Source organism: Natator depressus, chromosome 8 (assembly GCF_965152275.1).
Source record: "Natator depressus isolate rNatDep1 chromosome 8, rNatDep2.hap1, whole genome shotgun sequence".
NCBI lineage: Eukaryota > Metazoa > Chordata > Testudines > Cheloniidae > Natator > Natator depressus.
The window spans coordinates 49,098,970-49,119,792 of NC_134241.1; the positions used below are offsets into that span (position 1 = coordinate 49,098,970).

The window sequence follows — 20,823 nt, forward strand, 5'->3', positions numbered from 1 at the left end:
GAAGAAGACTTTATATAAAAATGAGTCACTTACACCGAGTCAGCTTCCAACTCTCTGGAGTTGAGACATGTAAAGGAAGAGTAACTAAAAAGCAGGGGGAAAGAATCATTACAGAGAGTGCTAAAGGTCAGTGCTCCCTAGGGACACAAGGTGGGTGGGGCAATATCTTTGATTGGACCAGCTGCTGTTGGTGAGAGAGACAAGCTTCCGAGCTTGCACAGAGCTCTAAGTTTCCCAGACCTGAAGAAATGCTATGTGTAAGCTCAGAGGCTTGTCTCTTTCAACAATAGAAGTTGGTCCAATCAAAGACATAACCTCACCCTCCTTTTCTCTTGACTATCCTGGGACCGACATGGCTACAATACCGGAGCTATCTAGGAACACATTCTTAACACGATCCAGAGTGAAATCTCTTAACACTGTATAGGAGGTTGGTAATGGTAGAGACACCGTAGCAATATGATGTTAATTCTGGCCTCTGCATTGTGTATATGCCTTTCAAAGATCTGGATGTCTTCTTTGGAGAAGCGAGAGACCTGACCCAAGACCCCAGATCTGAACCCCTTTGGGTTTGAAGGGAGATTTGAGTACAGATCCAGTTGTTTCAGCTCTGGGCCATCTCAGCTAGAGACCACTAGGTCAGGATTCATGGGAAAGAGTGGATTAACAGGTGACCTTGTGGAAGGAAACACGTTTCTGAGGGGAACAGAAAGACTAGTTGTTATGAAACTTCTGGTGCTGATATTAACGGCAAGAACAAAGTGTGCCAGCTAAACCTGGGGACATGTCATACCCTACAGAATTCCAGGTGGAATTTCTTTACATGGAGCAATTAAAGGGAGACTCTAAGGTACTCAGACCCTTTACTCTCTATATAACCCTTTCAGTCGAATCTATCAGTCACCAACATTGTCCTCAGTATGGCTCTGATCCAAAGCTCCCATTGATTCCAACGGGCTATGAATCAGGCCCCAACTCCATGTAGAATTTGGGGCCTAAATGACTTTGATAGCATCCCGTTAGTATAAGGAGTAGACTCACCATGGCAACAACATGGAAAACACCTGTAAAGAATTTACAAAGGAATCAGACAAATGAAATAGCCCTGGGGTGAGATCCTGGTTCCACCCAAGTCAGTGGGAGTTTTGCAATCTCTTCAGCTGCTGAGGTAATGGACTTTTGGTGCTTGCCTCTCTTCACTGTCCATAATTCCCTGTCTCGGAATCACAGACAGAAAATAGATTCTTCATCCAGACTCATCCTCTACAGCCAGCTTGTGTCTTATGATTTTTACCATTTTAAATATTTGCATTGTGGGAACACCTAGACGCTCCAGCTGAGATCAGAGGCTCATTGTGCTAGGTGCTGCACAGACACATTGACAAGCCATTTCCTGCCTCAAAGCGCTAACAATCCAAACCAACAAGACAGACTGAAGGGTGTGGGAAGGAAGTGTTGTTATTCCCTACAATAGACTGAGCTAAGATTTTGTCTAGTCTAGTTTTCAGTGTCTCGGGCTCTCCGGAGAGGACATTTGACGCCACCAGCCTGTTCTCTTTAAGCCTGTCACAGTTCTTCAGCATGTCTCATCTCCACAAATGCATGCCCGGGAAACCCCTTTATTGTGTTTGCTTTAATTGGCTTTACTTGGCAACTGCTGTCAGTGAAATATTTCAGTAACAGATTCTGCTCTTAATTACATAAAGGTAAATCCAGAGTGACTCCATGGGGTGGATGATATTCATGTCAAGGGAGTAACACCAGATTTACACCAGTGTACTTGACAGCAGAATTTGGCCCATTTGCAGGACTTACCTTTCACTGCTTGTCTGCAAAAGTAGTAAACGCTCTGAAGAAAGCTGGCAGGTAAGTTAAGCCAGACCCTGGTTTCATGAGTCTGTAATGTCTCCCTCTAATCAAATTCTGCTTCTCAAGGCAGTTCCCCTCATGAAATGCAGCAAAAATAACATCTAATATTGTAGTTTTCACACACTCCATTGTCACACTTGCTGCTCTAATTGCTTTCCGGCCCTGCAGTCTTTTTTGTGATTAATTCTGTTGGGTTTGCAACTTTCGAACCGAGCAGAGTATGACCTGGGCTTTCCCAGAAAATCATTCGGTTTGCCAGAACCAGATGCCACAGACACATGGGGGTTCCAGCTAGACAAGTGCCAGACCACTGGGGTATCTGCTAGATCACGGGTGGGCAAACTGCGGTCCATGGTCCGGATCCGGCCCCTCAGAGCTTTGGATCCGGCCCATGAGATTGCCACCCTCGTGGTGCTGCGGGCCCTGCGCCGCTCCCAGAAGCGGCCGGCACCACGTCCCTGCAGCCCCTGAGGGGGCAGAGGGCTCTGTGTGCTCTCCTTGCCTTGGAGTTCCCCGTTTCCGGCCAATGGGAGCTTCAGGGAAGGTACCCACAGGCAAGGGCAATGCACGGAGCCCTCTGCTCTCTCTCCCTCAGGGGCCTCAGGGATGTGGTGCTGGCCACTTCTGGGAGCAGCAGGTAGGGAGCCTGCCCTGGCCCCAGTGCACGCTGCTGCCACCGTGGAACCGGTAAGTGGCGCCAGGCCAGAGCCCAAACCCCTCCTGCACCCTGCACCCCAAATCCCTGCCTTGAGCCCCCTGCCTGCACCCCAACCCCCTGCTGCACTCCACACCCCTCCTGCGCCCAAGACCCCTGCTGCACCCCGTATCTCTCCTGTGCCCCAACCCCCTGCCCTGAGCCCCCTGCTGCACCACACACCCTTCCCTGTACCCCAATCCCTTGCCCTGAGCCCCCTGCTGCACCATGCATCCTTCCCTGTACCCCAACCCCCTTTCCTGAGCTCCCTCATACACCCCACACTCCTCCTCTGCCCCAACCCCTTGCCCTGAGCCCCTTCCTGCACACTGCACCCCCTCCCATACCCCGCACTCCCTCCCGCACCCCAACTCCCTGCCCCAGCCCTACATTCATGGCCCTGCATGCAATTTCCTCACCCAGATGTGGCCCTTGGGCCAAAAAGTTTGCCCACCCCTGCGCTAGATAGTTGTCAGAGATGCAGGAGGGTACCATGGATAGTGCATGGTTTTGTGTGCAGAGCAAGACTTGGCAGAGGTGTGGCTTCACTGCTATTTTTAGTCACGCTTGCTAGATCAAAGCTAGTTCAAGTATGTCTGCAGGTGCTGCAACACACTTCCTGACTGCTATGTAGACATACCCTAAGTCTCACCAGTGTCAGTCAGGAAACTCCACTGAAGTCAGTGATGGGCGAATCAGGCCCAAGTTGTCCCAAGATCATCTCAGTACATAGGGAGTGGGATGGAAGAGGCTGTATGTTGCATGGGCTTGGTCTCCCTCCCTGATCTCCTGAATGGGGCCCAGTGCATGGAGAAGAAGAGGCTGCCCAACATCCATGTAGATCCTGGCATGTCCACAGAGGGATTTACCTGTGAGGGTGGCCCGGGTTGTCAGGCCAGCGTTCCGCGGCACCAGCACCTCGTGGTACTGCTCGCCTGCTAGTGTGCTGTACACCACCCTATAGTTCTGCACCTCCGCCTCACTGTTGTCCCACTCCAGTGCCAGGCTGGCCAACGTTCGCAAGCCCACCCGGAGGTTCTTGGGTGCATCAATCTCTATACAAGATAAGAAAACAAATGCAGTTCAATCTGCGAGAATTGCCCCCATCTGCAGCTGAGGAAATGCTTTCATGTGTTGGCAAGGAATCCAAGCTGTGTTATTGTGAGACCATGGTATTCTACCACCCCAGACACTAACCGCGATCTAACCTGCATGGAGTCGCACTTGCTGAGTTGTCTCTGTGGTAGCTCAGCCCCTTAGATTAATTAATAGATTTTAAGGTCAGAAGGCTTTATTGTGATCATCTAGTCTGGCCTCCTGCATAGCACAGGCCAGTGAATGGAGATGGACAGTAGAGCATCTCTTTTGTAAAAAGACACCCAATTTTGATTGAAAGATTTCAGGTGAGGGCGAATGCACCAAGTCTCTCAGTAAATTGTTCCAATGATGAATTACCCTTGCTGTTTTTTTTTTAAAAAAAGCATGATGAAATTGAATCCACCCAATACCTCAATGAGGTAAGGAATTATTATTATTATTATTCCCATTTTACAGGTGGGGAAACCGAGGCACAGTAAGTCAAGAAGTCTATGGCAAAGGCAAGATTTGAACCCAGGACTTCTCCTGAGTGCCTTAGCCGCAAGATCTCATGCCTTATCACAGACTCATATGCAGGTAAATCCCGCCTTGATAGCATGCCTTGTTGTTTAGCACTGCTACATATTACTGTACATATTGTACCAAATTCTGCCCTCATTTATATTCATGCAACCCTACTCTGATCAACAGGATTACACAGGTATAGCTTAGGGCAGGATTTGGCCATTTTATATCCAGGGTATAACTCCTTTTTGGTTCACAGGTAAAATTATACTCAGTAGATCCCATCTAACTATATATTTTTGTTCATTTGTTTTTGGAGGGATTTTTTGATCATAACAACTCATAGAGATAATACAAGGAAAGGCAAATTCAGCAAATTGATAGCACTGTACATCTCATTCTAAGTATATACACTAGAGACACTACAGTTACTGTCATAGAAGCACTGGTATCCGCTGATAATATATTTGACAGGTAATTTATAAACCATAAAATAGCACTGAAATATGCTCTCTAGCTTCTCCTTTATGGCACGGTAAATTAAACCTGTTAGCCATCCACAGGCTTAGCATTAATTAAAGTTTTACTGACCGGTTAGAGTATTCATATAAAGTATCAAAATAAGATAACCACATTTTTAACTGTGTCACTTTCAGTTGCTTGATAGCAGATTGTCTCAGGTGGCACCCCCCATCTCCTCTCTCTCAATTTGAATAACTATAGATGGGGCAATTTTTTTCAAAAAATGGGTACCTAAAGTTAGGCTCCTAACTCCTCCTTTAGGCATCCAAATAAGTGCCCTGATTTTCTAAAGTACTGAGCTTCTCGTAGCTTAGTGCTTTTGAAAAATCAGGCAACTTATTTAGGTTCTTAAATATGGATTTAGGAGTCTAATTTCCATTTTTGCAAATCTTGGTTATGGGCTCAGACTAATCTGAAGATCTGAATGTTCTTTGAACTTGTAGGGGCTGGCTCCTATCACTATAATAATCGAAACTCATGCCTTTGTGATGTGCTTACATACTACGGGGATGGGGTTGTACTAAAACATTGGTCTGAACTTTGGGAAAATGCAGCTCTGGATCCAGGTGCACAACGTACAGTCATAGAAATTAATTCCTGTACCTTGTTGCATCTTGCAGCAAATCAGTATGCCTGGGTTGCAAAGCATTATCTTAATGCAACACTTACTGGGCAAAAATCAGCATAGCTCCACTGACTTCAATAGAACTACACTGATTTATACCAGCTGAGAATCTAAACCATTGTATTACACTGCAGATTTAGGATTTTTTTTCTCCTGCCAAATACATATTGCAAATAGGACAGGCAAACAGATTCTGTAGATAGAAAGAGAGACAAGTATATACTGTAAAATTCCGATAGATGGGTATATACTATAGAGGGAAACATACAGAGATACCATACAGATCTGTCAGAGTTGAAAAATCCTTCACCCAAGAAGTATTTACCCTGATGCTATGCAGAATCAGAGATTATGCAGTGAGTCAGAGAGTCACAGTACAGTCGGCTTATATCTAAGGTTGTCATAAAACAGGGTCTCCTGGAGCCCAGTGATGTTGGTTCAGCGGTGTGCATACAGGCAGCAGATGGCAGTGGAGGAGTGAGACGTTGTGTCTGGTCACTGCTCTAGTGAGAGGAGAAGACACTGGGTGTGACCCTGAAGGAAAGAGGCTCTACTCCGGTTATGAGTAGAGGAAGTGCGTTTAGTGTGGCAGCGTCTGTCTGGCAGTCCATTGTATTAAAGCCTGTTGCCTACTCAGTCTGTCAGTCCATGAACTGGCCAGCTAGCTGGGTGTGTCTGAGTCTGTCAGTCAGTGTGTTGGCCTGTTTGGGGGGCGGGGGGGGCAGTCAGGCAGAAGGCCCTGATAAGTCTGTCAGAAAGGGAATCCATCTATTTGTGAGGGCAGCTGGGTCTCGGCCTGTTTGTCACTGATTCAAGTCAGTCTGTTAATCAGTCATCCAGTGAGTCGACCTGTTTGTTGTGTGGGTCTCTCGATGGCTGGCCATGTAGTGGACTAGACTCTAGCCAGATGGCTTTTAAATGCAACCGATGTACCTGTTGTGAAGGTGGTGACGGCAGGGTCGCTCTCGTTGGTCCCTCGAACCCCGGAGATGGAGACTTCGTACTGTGAGCCGGGCCTCAGGGCCTGCATTGAGTACTGGCTCAGGGGAGGCTGCAGTCGGAACATGGTCTTCCCCCCTTCCCCATTCGTGAGGCCGTACTTCAGCAGGATGTAGTCTACTTTAGCTCGGGGTGGGGTCCACTCCACGAAGGCCACTGTGTCCGAGACATCTCGCACCAGGATTTGGGTTGGCCCATCAATTACTGGACACCAAAGAAGCATGTTAGTTGTGAGAGTTAAACACAGACAGAAAATATGTAAATTGCATGGCATCCGGCCCTGGGGAAAGAGAGGGCTCAGTCTTGCTACATCTGATATTTGAAGTGGCCCATCACCACTTTAACTTAGTATCCAGGCAATAGCAGGAGGAAAAGAACTAATGTGAGTTGTGACCCAAGATCCCAGCTCAGGGTCCATGGATTAGAGATAGGCCTCCAGGCTATGCCATACTGGTTAGATGAGTTGTTTGTGGCTGCCAAGCAATAGGATGTAGGGAAAGGGGTCTGTTAAAGGGTGGATGGATCTGAATAGATTCTTGGGTTTGGTTCAGGTTGAGGGTGTTCATGGGAACCTTCTTCTGATATGCCAAGATTCATATGGAGTGGGACTGCACCAAGAAGAGTAAGGCATTCATCATAGATTCCAAGGCCAGAAGGGACCATTGTGATCATCTAGTCTGGCCTCCTATATAGCATAGGCCAGAGAACTTCCCTGAATCAATTCCTGTCTGAACTAAAGCAGATCTTTTAGAAAAACATCCTAACTTGATTGAAAAATTTCCAGAGATGGAGAGCCCACCACAACTCCCAGTAAGTCGTTCCAAATCTTAATTGCCCTCACTGTTAAAAAATTGTGCCTCATTTCTAGTCTGAATTTGTCTAGCTTCAACATCTAGCCATTCTGTCTTGTCGTACCTTTTTCTGCTAGACTGAAGAGTTCTGTTCCCCATGTCAGTTATTATAGACCAGGGATCTCAAACTCAAATCACCACGAGGGCCACATGAGGACTAGTACATTGGCCCAAGGGCCGCATCACTGACAACCCCCCCTCCCCGCTGCCACCGGCCCTGCCCCCACTCCACCCCTTTCATGAGTCCCCACCCCATTCCAACCCCTTCCCCAAAGTCCCCACCCCAACTCCACCCCCTCCCAGCCCCTCTTCCAGCACCTTCCCCAAATCCCTGCCTCTTCTCCGTCTCCTCCCCTGAGCACACGGCTTCCCGCTCCTCCCCCCTCTCTCCTGGAACATGCTAAGCACCGCCAAACAGCTGTTTGGCGGCGGGAAGCACCTGGAGGTAGGCAGAGGAGCGGGGACACAGTGCGCTGGCAGGGGAGGGGGGGTGGCGGGTGAGGGGAGCTTGGCGGCCACAGGAAATAACTCCGTGGGCCACCTGCGGGCTGCATGTTTGAGACCCCTGTTATAGACTGTGATCAAGTCACCCCTTAATCTTCTCTTTGTTAAACTAAACAGATTCAATGCCTGTGCAGTCTTTCACTATAAGGCATGTTTTCCAGACCTCTAATCATCCTCATGGCTCTTCTCTGAACCTTCTTCACTTTATCAGCATCCTTCTTGAATTGTGAACTCAAGAAGTGGACAGTGTTCCAGCAGTGGTCACACCAGTGCCAAATACAGAGAAAATATCATCTCCCTACTCCTACTCAATATTCCCCCGTTTCTACATCCAAGGATCATATTAGCCCCTTTGGCCAACAGCATTGCATGGGAAGCTCATGTTCAGCTGATTATCCGCCATCACCACCAAGTTCTTTTCAGAGTTGCTGCTTTCCAGGATAGAGTCCCCCATTCTGTAAGTAAAGCCTGCATTATTTATTCTTAGACGTATGACCTTACATTTGGTCATATTAAAATGTGTATTGTTTGAGATCCAGATCGCTCTGTATCAATGACCTCTTCTCTTCATTATTTACTACTTCCCCTATCTTTGTGTCATCTGTAACCTTTACCAGTGATGACTTTGTGTTTTCTTCCAGGTCTTTGATAAAAATGTTAAATAGCCTAGGGCCAAGAACTGATCCCTGCAGGACCCTTCTAGAAACATCCAGGCTTAATGATAATTCCCCATTTACAATTACATTTTGACGTGTGTCAGCCAATTTTTAATAAACTGTGGATTTCCAGTGTGCTGAAAATATTGAAAGTGCTAGTTGTTTTCTCAATTCTTCTAAGAGACTTTTCAAAACTTGACATTAGTTACAATATCCCAGAAGTTCTACCCATCCTTTACAAAAGAGAGAGGAGTTGTAGCCAGATCTCTAGATCTTGGAATAATTGCACTCGGACTCACAAGAAAGAAACAATACCCCTTGGGATTTCCATTGCTCCCTGTTTGATCTGGAAATCCCACAAGGTTGTGTTGACATTTCTACTTCCTCTCTTAGAAGAAATCCAGAAGTGCAGGGACCACAAGGAAATAAAAAATAATCTAAAGAAAAAAGTTACATGGTGAAAAGTTTGGGTTCAAATTCTGGGTTGATGCTGTTTGATTCTAACTGCTTTGCCTGTCTGTAGGTATTGTAATGACACACAATCTGTCAAGCATCTGTGTATTGGCCATGTGCTGTAGCAGCATTAACATGCAGCGCCTGCTGCACAGCCAATTCTGAGACTTATTTTCTACCTGGGGATCTGAGATCTATAATCCAGGTTCATACTGTATGGGGGCTTGCTTGTTTGTTTGTTTTACTAGTGACAGCCTAAATTGTATTCTGTAACTAGTACTAAATGCCCTGGTCTTGTAAGCTAGGGTTTAGGTAGTGCAAAGCAAAAATGTTATTTTTTTTAAAGTGCATTTTGTATGTTGGACAGGTTTCACTGGATAATAAACATATACTGAATATCTAGATCTCCAGAGGGGGCTGAGGTGTTGGGGTGATCTAAGAGGTTTCTAAACACACAGTTATTCTGAAATAGCTCTTCCTGATTAACTCCAGATGTGGATGCTCTTATTCCAGAATAGAGAACCTTATTCTAAATTAGTTTAGTGGGTTAAGATTGTAGGTGTTGTATTAATGGAGCATGAATACAATGCCTACAAGTCCTGCATGGTTTGCTGCTCAGGTGGATAGACTAATTAGTTGCTAAAAAAGTCACGAGTTTTCAGCCGCGGAAACTGGTGGTGCTACTGCAGAACATGCTGAGCTTGCATTTTTGGCTTGGATTTTCAAAGCTGCCTAAGGGGTTAGGTTCCCAAACCTCAATGAAATTCAGTGGGATCTGGGCACCTATTTCCCTTATGCACCTTTGAAAATACCAGCCCCTGTGTGAACATTTAACATGGGAGTGTTAATGGACTGTAACCCAAACATCAGTCTGTCCCAAATCTGGTGAATTCCTTGTGATCAGAGCTGGGCAAAACTTCAGTGAAGAAAGTTTAAACTCATCGGCAAAGGTGTAGAGGTTCCAGCCACACCAACTGGGGTCTCTCAAGGGTTGGTGTGCCTGGACTGCACAATGGCTTTGGGTGGAAAATCCTGTTTCTGCTCAAAGCAAGAAAAGTTTTGGCTGTTTCAGCTGATCTTCACGCTGAGATTTTGGGTTCATTACAACTTAAAATCAAACGGGTCTGGTTCTACCCTCCCATAACCAAAACAGAACAGAAAGGCTTGCATGAGAGATGGTGAACCAAATCTCCAGATTCAAAAATCTCTGGAGCTTTAGGAGCAGTCATATCCAGATCCAGACTCTGTGGCTGACCCCTCTCTGTATAATGGGCCAAGCCAAACCAATCCCCCAGATTTAAACCCCATATGCTGGAAAAGCTGGGATCCAGCAGTTTGAACCCATCTCTTTGCAGTTGGAGCCTATCAAGAACCACACTTTGTTGAGTTAGAGGCGAGGATCGTGGGGTGAAATTCTATGGCTTGTGTTTTGCAGGAGGTCAGGCTAGATGATTGCAGTGATCCCTTCTGGCCGGAAGATTTATGAATCTTTAATCTACTTTGCACAATCCCTTATGAACTGAAAGCACTGTGAGTTTGAGGCTGCTCTATGTGCAATAGCTGCACTCGTTAGGGGAATGGAAACATTTCATCATGACCAGTAGGTGTCTCTGTTAAGCCACATTATGCAAGCAGCTGCTAAACACACAAACAAAGCAATAGGAAAGGATTTGTGTTTGTTTGCAGAGATCAGGTAGACTAACATCTGCAGCAAGATGATAGATTCTCTCCTCTAATGTTAGAAAGACTCCTTTGCTGACTGTAGAGACCTCTCTGTTATATTGTGCTTTTTAGGATAATTTTCCTAGGAGCCCTTCAGTCTCCAGCTCCATTAAAGCCCTAATTAGCAACCTCATGAGAACACATCTCTATGTAACCTTCACAGAGCTGTTTAAATATGTGTTTCTGTTTGTAAATGGTGTGGCTGGAGGGAGCTATCTGACTGTCTTGCAAGGATTCAGAGTGAGAACTTAGATATGTGCTTTGCCCAGTGTTACCTTTGACTCAGCAATGAAAAGGTTAATTAGCTCCTGGTGTACACACCTGGAGACTCTAATCTGACTGTCTGCGAGAGAAAGTGATGGGCTTGTGGCTAGCATAAAAAATTGGTTCTGAAGAGACCTGAGTCCATCAGTGTGAAGCTGGGAATGATGATTATCTGTTCTGTTCATTTCCTCTGGGGCACCGGGCATTGGCCACTGTTGGAAGACAAGATCGAGTGCTAGATGGACCTTTGGTCTGACCCAGTATGGCTGTTCTTACGTTCTTGAGGGCCCTCAGCACCTCCCAGGATTTGGACCTTAACCTGTTGTCTGGGTGTGCTGGGGGACTACTTGGTACAAGCGCTTTTGTGGAACTGGGAACACTCAGTCTCCAACTTCAGAAATGTGCCTAATGTGAAATCACTAGAGGTGGGAAATTTACTTGGACAGAAAAATAATTGAACTGAGCCTTCACTTAGAACCCAAACTGGTCCTTGTTTGAGCTCAGTTAATGTTTCTCCATGCTTTCCCTGCACGAGCATCAGGCCAGGAGTGGGGGGAATTGTATCTATCTCGGGGCGGATAGCTACCCCAGTCTGTAAGTTTGTTCCTAGATGAGTCCTGGAGCTTTGAGCCCAGGAACTACAATTCCCAGGATGTACTGGGGAGTGTGGGGGAGAGAGGAGAAGGAACGGAAGCATGTGAGCTATATGCAACAGTGAGAGGAATTAATTTTCCCTTTGCTATTATCAAGCTCACTGAATCTTCCTCAAAGGGATTTAGGTACAAAAGAAGTGTCAAAATACTGTGAGAAGGGCTGTTCTTGTGGTGCTTCTGCACCCAGTTTGCAGCCCAGATGGAATTAGACCGTTCAGATAAACCCCAGATTTCAGGGCATTTGTTTAACCCAAATCATCATTCAGTTTAGAAGTTCATCCATCTTTAGTGTGTCTTTGAGACTGAAATTGTGCAGCTCAGTCAGGTGTTATTATCATAACTGGGCCTGTGCCACAGAATTTGCATTTGTGTCTGACTTTCCCCCAAGCTCAAAGTGGGAGGATTTGGTTCTGATGTTCCAGGCCAGAGCTGTCTCCTAATTATTTCTTTCCTTGCAGAAATGATGTAGACCGAAGTAATCCCTGGTGTAAGTCAATGGTATTACTCAATGGGTGAATTTGCCCTCTGAGTTTATCTAGCAGAGAGTAAATTCAGTGTTGCAAGTTACCCTCAATAAAGAACCCTCAGAACCCTCACCTGACCCTCCAAGCAAAGCCAAACCTGCGTCTTTTCAGGGGTTAAAAACATTTCAGTTTTAAGTCAATGGAGCTACACTGATTTACACCAGCTGGGGATTTGGCCCATTGTTTGAATGTATTGTTGGTGAAAGGTGCATGAACAAAACCCTGGAGACTGGATTCTTCTTGTAACCCAGGGAACTAGTACAACATTGGCAGCAGAAATGTAAACTACCCCACATCCATCCATCGATGTGCCCTGCCATGCTCTGGTGGGACCATCTCTAACTGTGAGAGGGGAGTTCAGTCTCCATGGCTATTCATTCCTTGGTTCCTCTGCTGAAACTGCCAATTAATGCCAATTGTGGTGGTGTTTTCTGTGATATGAACGCACATCTGCTGGGATCTGTATTGAGACCAGCATCTCATTTCACTTGGCCCAAATGATCCCCACCATCTGGTGATACCAGCCTTCAGCCTCTGCCGAACTGGATTATATCTGACCTGCTGACCTGGAGGTGAAAGGACAGCTATACAACACTGGGACCATGCCCTGTTCTGGGTCTGGAAAGACAGAGCATGCCTGAGGGCTAAAGGATGGAGTCACTCACAGGTGGAGATGCTGTCGGAGGTAGGGGGGCTCCTGGCTTGCTCCTTGAGGGCTACCACATTGACGATGTATTCTTCCCCAGGCTTCAGTCCTGTCTGGTTGAAGGTGGTGACACTGCTAGGAAGCTGTGCGATGACGCCACCTTCATTGTTCTAGGGAGATTAAAAAAGAAATCTGCACAGAAAGTTGGGGAGGGGGGAGTCTGGAACTGGTAACGTATTAAAAGGATGCAGCAGTAGTTGGAGAAGATAATGGGATGCCAGGTCAACTTGGCCCCAAATATAGAGCATCACTGGGAATAATGTACCCACCTGGGGAAAACTTACATACTCTCTGCATGTCTATTTCATAAGTGACCCTTATTCACAGTGGTGAGATCTTACTCATTCAGTTATTCCCATTGTTTACAATGGGCCTGCAGGTCTGATGAAGTGCTCATAAATGTGCATAAGGGCTGTACGGTCTGTCCAAAAGATATTACATGCCTCAGGATGGGTCGACTCTTTTGCCAAGGGTCCCAATACCCCCTCGCAGCCAGCAGGGGCTCACAGAGTCAGATGCATCTCATGCCGTTCACCCCTCAGTTGTTGCTTCCAGATGGCTCGTAGGCAGACAGCATTTTTCTCAATCCCTGTTTTTAACTAGTGTGCGTGTTCAAGCTGGTAGAGCGACTCCACATGAGAACAGTCAGTGAAAAAGGTCCAGGATTCATTCCTCTCTCTTTGTGGCACTTCTCGGCTGCCTGGCGTATCCTGTGGTTTATATATAGCTGTGAAACTGCAAGGCCTTTGTTTTTGGCACACAATACTTTTGAAGTATCTCTATTAAGTCTTTATACTCCATGTATTTCCTCTGGAAAACATAAGTCTTTAAGCAGCTGCAAATGTCACCTTTCCTGCCAGTGTTAGCCAAATGAAACTTTTCTTGTCATTGTCTTCACTAATAACATACTAAGCAAATCTTTGCACATAGATTTCCATTCGCATTCTTCCCTTTTCTAATTAAACTAGAAATCTTCCACTTTGCCCCTAAATTGCCATTTTAGCTTTTCTAATATTCTTTTCTCTTTTTTAACCTCTTTGTGGCTTTGTCATTTTCTCTGAGTTCTATTGCTTTGCAGAGCCGTTCCCGCTATTGCTGCAAATCTTATTGTGTTTTTTCCTTTCGCACAGAGCCACCATATATTTGCCATCTGAAATCACTTTTATTTTATATTATGGAGCAACAGCAGCAAGAAAGACCAGAATTAAAGTCCCCTTAGATCCCCAGTGCTCTTGTATCTCTATAGCAGTCTGCAGAGATTGTGAGAACAAACGAGTTGTTGTCTCACGCAGAGTTCTTAGAAATATGATGATACAGTGCACAGAAAGAAATGGTATCCTACTTTCATAGCCCACATAAACCACAGCTTTAATGTCAATGTGATATTATTGCTGTAGCATATATTTACTTTTCACTCTTGATTTTGTTTGTTTAATGTTTGCATTTTTTTCCCTAAACAATGAAAATAGCTGGTCAGTTTCATTTTAGTTATAGTCAGTGTCTAGTTGCTTTTCACTGTCAGGGTTTTAGAATGGCAGTGCAATGCTGTGATGTTTTGGAGGGAAATATTGTATCTGGAATGTTTTAAAATACCTTGAAAATATTTCTGTTGGTCTTAGGATTTTAAGAATTTAGTTTTACAAATTTTAAAGTTGGTATACATTTGACCTGAAAAGTTCACTTGAAATTTACAGATAATGCATTTAGGCTGAGATTTTCAAAGCCACTGGAGGGACTTGCCTGCCTTTATTAATCACACACCGCAGCATGATTAAAAGCTATATTTTTATTTCTCCTATCATGTAGTGTACCACTGTTTATAAAATTCAGGTACCTCACAAACTTTTTCTACTGTACCTGTCCTGTTCCATTCCAAGGTGTTACTTAATTGTTCCTGTACCTACTTGGGAAAATTAAACTGCATTTGTATAATGGGGACTAAGATCTAATAGGAAAATGGTGGCCAGTGGTTTGTCTTTCTTGTGCAGGCCGAAATAAAAGTGTCACAAATTGCATTGCATCATGACATCATTATGCTTGGGGCTCCACCTCACGATGTCAAGTTAAGGCAGGACTATTGTGGCATTGAGTCTGGATGCATTGTGACCCTGCACTGTCATGTCTGAGACAAACAAGGGACTATTTCCTTGGGTCATGGGACAGAGTCATGAACATTAGGACTGTGCAGTGACTCTAGGGAGCGATGATGATCTTCACAAAGAAATCGGGTAAGATAGCCAAGTGCACATCTGAGACTCTGCTTCCCCATCTTGAAATGGATATCCTAGCATTCATGTCAATCCTTATGTTGTGAGGATTGATTCACTAGTGTTTGTACAATGTTTTAAAGATGTGCTAGTTTAGTTCACTTATGGCTCTGGTAGTGTTTCCGTTAGAATTTCTTATTTTTTAGTGGCTTATCCTGATTTTGAATGAAAATTACCTCTGGGCTTATAAATGCAATTCATGAACTGCAACTCATAAGAGAATTTTGCTTTTGTGTGTGTGTGTGTATACACATATACAATTAGAAAAATATCGCTCCAGCCCTTTTGGAAACCAAAGTTAGAAACCAAAGTTGTTTTTGTCAATTTCTGCTCATCTGGATTTTGTTTTTGTACTGGTTCTGATGGTATGTTTTCATACCTTCAGGGGCCCAGTTCTACAGTTCTTTATTTCACAGAACCCTTGTTTACTTCAGTGGGAGTTTTTCCTGAGTCAAGGCAATATAATAGGACTCTTCATCCACATTTTTTTTATTGTAAGATGTGTAGGATACACTTGTAGAGAGGTGCCAGATACAAGTTGAGCTGTAGTTCTATACAAGTGGTACAATAACTGAGAATAAATATTAAATGTAGCATCAGTGACAACTTTATTGTTGATTTGTCTGTGCAGATAAAATGTTTGAAATTTAGGGCAACAGTTTCAGCCTTCAACTTTCATTTTTGCAAGCACAAATTGTACCTGTTCTATAATTGTGGTTACAATTTTGCAGCGGAATTATTTGTAATTGTGATTTAGGCTTCTTGGAGTCTGAGAGCTACTAAGTGCTCAATACTTCTGAAAATCAGGCCACATATTTGGGTGGCTAAAAATGGATTTAGGTGCCTAGCTTTAGACACCCAAGCAGGTTTCTATCATGGGTTTTTAGAGATGGTGATCAAATGCCTCATTTTCACACTGATAAGTTAGAACAGATGAATCAATTGCTGAATTGTTCAGAAAAGTCTGATCAAAGTCAGGGCAAGAAGGTGGGAGAAAGAAAATAGAATGGAGAAGGGAAAGAGAGAAAGGTATGTGAAAGGAGATGGAGGGAGAGAGTAAGGGAAGAGAGCAAGAGGACAGATAGAGGAAGAGAGGGAAGGAAAGCTAGAGGACCCATTTGTTTATATGGTAAATGTAGGATCTTTTTCATGGAATTCCCTCTATAGGAATGCATGTCCTGATACCTAGAATCCATGGAAAATAGTGTTCAGTGCAGAGCTGAGATTAATTGATCCAGATTGTGACCTGGTGTTTTAGTGCTTTGTTTTGGCATGGGTGGGCAGGGGGCAGACTAGGGGTATCATTCAGATGGTGTTTACCCAGCCCTGCACCATGCCTGTTCTGTGTGTGTGACTGCTCCTTTAAATGGGGACCTATTATTGTGACTATGCCACAGAGCTGACTTTGGGTGGCCAGCAGTGGCAGGGCAGAGGCATGGCGGTCCCCGTTGTTGTTACCTTGGGGATGAAGCTTATCTCCCAGCCATCAAAAGAGAAAGAGAAGGGCTCCCACTGCACCTCCACGGTGGTCTCTGTGATCGTCTTGAACTGCAGCCCTTGTGGAGTGGAGAGATCTGAAATGCAGCAATGCGGATCACATTAGCTAGGCTGTGGCTCTGTTCCTGCTTTAATGACACAGCTCCCCACAGCGTGAGACACAGGACACCCTACATCCCTGACAGGTCTGTTCTCCTTTGACTATGCCAATCTAGGTTAGTCAGCTTGGGTGAACCTGACTGCTAGTGTCAAAGGGGGTGTCATGAAGTAGGTACTGACAGTTGGTTGGCAGTTTTCTGTTGGAATGAGTTTCCAGTGGAAAATGCCCTTTTTTCCCCTTCAAAATCAAACTTTTTTGTGGTAGAAAAGCACTGCTGAAAGTGAAAAAGGGGCAGTTTTAATGCTTTTAATGAGCCATCATCACACCCAGATAAATTTCGAATAGCATCATGGATATTATCAAGGCCACATGTGTAATATGGCTGTGATAGAGAGGAAGAATGTTCCAGTGGATAGGGTGCTTGCCTGGAATTTGGGAGATCTAGGTTCAGTGTTTTGCTCTGACACAGATTCCCTCTGTGACCTTGGCCAAGTCACTTAGTCTCTCTGTGCCTCAGTTCCCCATCTGTACAATGGGAAAATGGAGATAATGCTATGTGTCCTTTCCTAATTCACAGGGCTGCTGTGAGGAGAAACACACTGAAGATTGTGAGGTGCTCAGATATTATGGTAGTAAAGGCCATAGAAGTACCTCAAATAGCTAAAGCTGTGTAAGGAAGGGCCTTATGTAGGAGGTTGAGAGGGGGCAGTGCTTCAGGGGATAAGTTTGGATAAGCTTTTGAGAATTAAGAACGTAAGAATGGCCACGGTGGGTCAGACCAATATCTAGCACAGTATCCTGTCTTCTGACAGTGGCTGATACCAAATGCTTCAGAGGGAATGAACAGAACAGGGCAATTATTGAGTGATCCATCCCGTCGTCCAGTCCCAGCTTCTGGCAGGTGGAGGTTTAGGGACATCCAGAGCGTGGGGTTGCACCCCTCACCATCCTGGCTAATAGTCATTGATGGACCCATCCTCCATGAATTGTAGGAGTGTACTCAGAATGAATCTGAACTCCTGACATTCGCTTCTCATTATTCAATCCTAGAGATGGACTGAACCAAAATCATGGACCAGCCGTTGGGGATCTAGATGTGATTTTTTGATGCTCCGGTCCGTCTCTATTATAAAACTAATTTCAAGGAAAATAAACAAGAAAAGGCATCCATGTATCAGGTGCAGCCTTGTATGAGAGAGAGCCTTGTACCCTGTGTGTTTGTGAGTTTGAGGGGAAAACTACATCTAGGGCAATCTTAGACCAGAATTTTAGTCCCTTTTGATGGCAGCATATGCTTGATCCAAACCCCACTGAAATCAATGGAAAGACGTCCATTAACTTTGCTGGGTTTTGGTTCTGTATTAGCAAAGGCATCACTGGCATTCATTCCACAAGAGCATTATGTCAATAACAGCCAGCTTTAATTCAGGAAGAGTTCTGTATGGGGTTAGCTTTATTTCAGAGATGTTCTGGTGCCACCAAAGCATTATTTTACAAACAGCAGAGCTGGCTGGAAAATGTCCCTTCCCCCCAAGGAAAATTTTAACTTTTTAGCAAAAAAATTGAAAGCTGAACATTTTTAGCTGTAAACTTTCAGTTTTAAAATGGAAAATTTGATTTGGAAATGCTATGGTGGTGCCAAATGGGAATTGTATTTCAAGCATGTTGTGTCTCCATTCTCCTCTATGGGCCAAGTTTCTCAGTTGGACTACATCTCCCATGATGCACCACAATCCTCCCATCTTACTGAGCCACAACCCATGTGCATCCTGGGAGTCGCCAACCATGGAACAGCATGAGATATGCAATGTGGCAAGGGAATCCAGTCCTAGAGGAGAACGGGGGGCAGGAGGTGTGACAGTATTTCCTAATAGAAATATTTTTGTTTTGCTTTTTGGTTTTCAGGTGTTCAAGTTTTTGACAAAATTGTAAATTTTCTGTGGAAAGTGGATACTTTTTTGTGAAAAAAATTAGTTTTGTCAAAAACCCACTTTTCTGTTGAAATACAGTTTTGATGGAAAAATTTCAACCAGCCTTAAACACACAATTTTAAATGATGGCAACCATGTACCAGAAACTGTATTAGACTGGGAAAGCTGTCTATCAGGGTCCACAGGTATATATGAGACTGCTCTTCTTTCTATTACTTCTGGCCAATGGGGATAAAATTGTATGGTGGAAAAGCAATACTTACGGGTAGTCACCTTGGTAGTGACGGGGACGCTAAGGATGTCGCTGATGACAGCGTAGATGGTGATGTTATATGTTTGGCTCGGCTCCAGCTCCTTGATGGTGACAGCACTCCATTCTCCAGGCACCCGTTGCTGGAGCTGAAGGCCCCCCGGCACCACTGGCTGGTAGGAGATCACATACTCTGTCACTGCCATTGGCCCATCCCATTCCAGGTCAATGGACCTGTCACTGATCCCAGCCACTCGCAGATCCTCGGGTGGGGCAACTAAAGGGAGAGGTGATAGACAGGGAGTGTCAGAGAGTGCATGGCTTATCCATCCTCCACCTCGCTACTTCAGGCATGATGTTCTTCTTGGGCTAGGGACTAGGATCACATTTAGAATTGGTATGAGGTGTGACATGGTCTCTCCCGAACCTTTTCATCCATTCCTTGTAGGGGGCTAGTCAATATTTATCTGTGGTGTGGACAGGGTATTAGGCTGGGAGCCTGGAGGCCCCATTCTAATTCCAGTTCTACTTCACCTCTCTGTGCCTCTTTCCTTCCATTCCTTTCTGTCATGACCTGTGGCTCTCAAACCTGGGTCTGCAGGGTTCCTGGAGGTCATCACGCTCCAATCCTCCACCCAGTGGTTTACTGGCATCAGTGCGAACTGAGACTTCTTGAAGCCCAGCTCAGATAGAAGGAGTGATGTTTCACTCCATATTTTTTATGAAAATATGCTTATGATATGAATATGACATAACTGAGATGTGCTTTATGCAGGATAGGTCTTGTAAGATATCATTGGAAAGGTTATAATTTACTGAATGCGATTATCCAATTTGTATACCTGTATCATTTCTGTATCTGAGTTAGGAATATTGACTATATATCTATATTTCAACTATGCTACTCTGAGCGATGCCCACTGCTAACACCTCAGGTACAACAATGGAAAAGCCAGACGGGGCTGATGGCCCATCAGCGAGGACAATGGACTGTGAAAAGGCTTGGCCTTCCTGTGGACCCTCCATACTGCCACTGACTCATGTGATACTACTGTCAGGAAGGAGTTAAAATTCAGCCAGCAGAAAAGACAGAAACTGCTGAGAAGCAAGGACAAAGTTTCTGTCGATACCCCTGATAACTTAGCTCAGCTTATATGGTCAATGCCCGCCCAGTCACTCAGCTCTTAGGACAATGCTAACCTTCCCTTCACAAGCCACCGGATGTCTGAAAGCACTCATCCCTCCCTGCCCTCCGCCTCCTTTCCCCACAAGGTAGCCATAGATGCTTGATGCAATAGGATGACCTCTATATGTATGTACTGTTCCTATTTTTATCTTTGTTTAGGGTTCTCTCTTGATTTGTGACAATGTCTGTCTCTGTATGTACAGATAAATGCAAATGAATTGATAAGAGAGTGTATATAACTGGCCACTATGGCACCATATTTTTGAAGCTGCTTGTCAGTCTTCCCAGTACCGTGAATAAACCTCCTTCAGTATTGTCTGTGCTTGCCTGATTCTTGGGGAAAAGAATCTTTTTGCCTAACACTACAGAGTCAGGTGTCACCTAATACTAAACATTACCTGGGACTTCTTGTAACTTTCCACTGCAAGGGACAGGGAGGGTCAAGTTTGGGAAACAAAGGTTTTCAACCTTATGTAAATCCTATTTAAAGGTGGGGAGGAAGGCAAATGGGACTCCTCCTTTCCATGACCTGTCTGCCCAAGAAGAAAGACTGCTAAAGCCACCTGAAGGGAAGGCAGGGAGAGTCCAGACTGAGACAGGGATCCAGTCTGAAAAGGAATATAACTGGAACTCTGAACCACAGAAACTTTGCAACCTGCCTAAAATAACATTTAGGGTGAGAATTTACATTTTGTAACCTGTTTCATAATTATATTGAGCTTAGCTTGTGTATTTTGCTTTATTTGGTCAGTAATCTGCGTTGTTCTGTCTCTTCTCTCTTATGTTCACCTAAAATTCACCTTTTGTAGTTAATAAATTTGTTTATGATATAACCCAGTTTATGTAATTTTTAACTGGGGGGAGAAGGGGGAAAGAAGTTGTGCATATCTCCCTCCACATTGAGGGAGGGGGTGAATTTCATAAAACCTCTGGGTTTGTACCCCTTAA

The 20,823-nt window shown here is 44.7% G+C and overlaps 1 protein-coding gene and 1 long non-coding RNA gene across 8 annotated transcripts in view; one reads left to right on the forward strand and one right to left on the reverse strand.

The window, feature by feature from the left end:
* Positions 1–20,823, reverse strand: part of TNR (tenascin R) — a 284,069-nt gene that overhangs the window by 32,992 nt on the left and 230,254 nt on the right. For all 7 annotated transcript variants that reach the window (XM_074960992.1, XM_074960990.1, XM_074960991.1 and 4 more), the window contains 5 exons: positions 18,703–18,966; positions 16,370–16,485; positions 12,604–12,754; positions 6,246–6,515; positions 3,433–3,618 (listed from right to left, as the gene is read on the reverse strand). In XM_074960992.1, coding sequence (XP_074817093.1) covers positions 3,433–3,618; positions 6,246–6,515; positions 12,604–12,754; positions 16,370–16,485; positions 18,703–18,966 — 987 coding nt within the window. The remainder of the gene's footprint in view (positions 1–3,432; positions 3,619–6,245; positions 6,516–12,603; positions 12,755–16,369; positions 16,486–18,702; positions 18,967–20,823) is intronic.
* LOC141992205 (uncharacterized) overlaps positions 1,853–20,823 on the forward strand; it is a 68,208-nt gene continuing 49,237 nt past the window's right edge. Inside the window, exons 1-2 of the long non-coding RNA XR_012640552.1 lie at positions 1,853–1,866; positions 4,118–4,237. This is a non-coding gene — a long non-coding RNA (uncharacterized LOC141992205). The remainder of the gene's footprint in view (positions 1,867–4,117; positions 4,238–20,823) is intronic.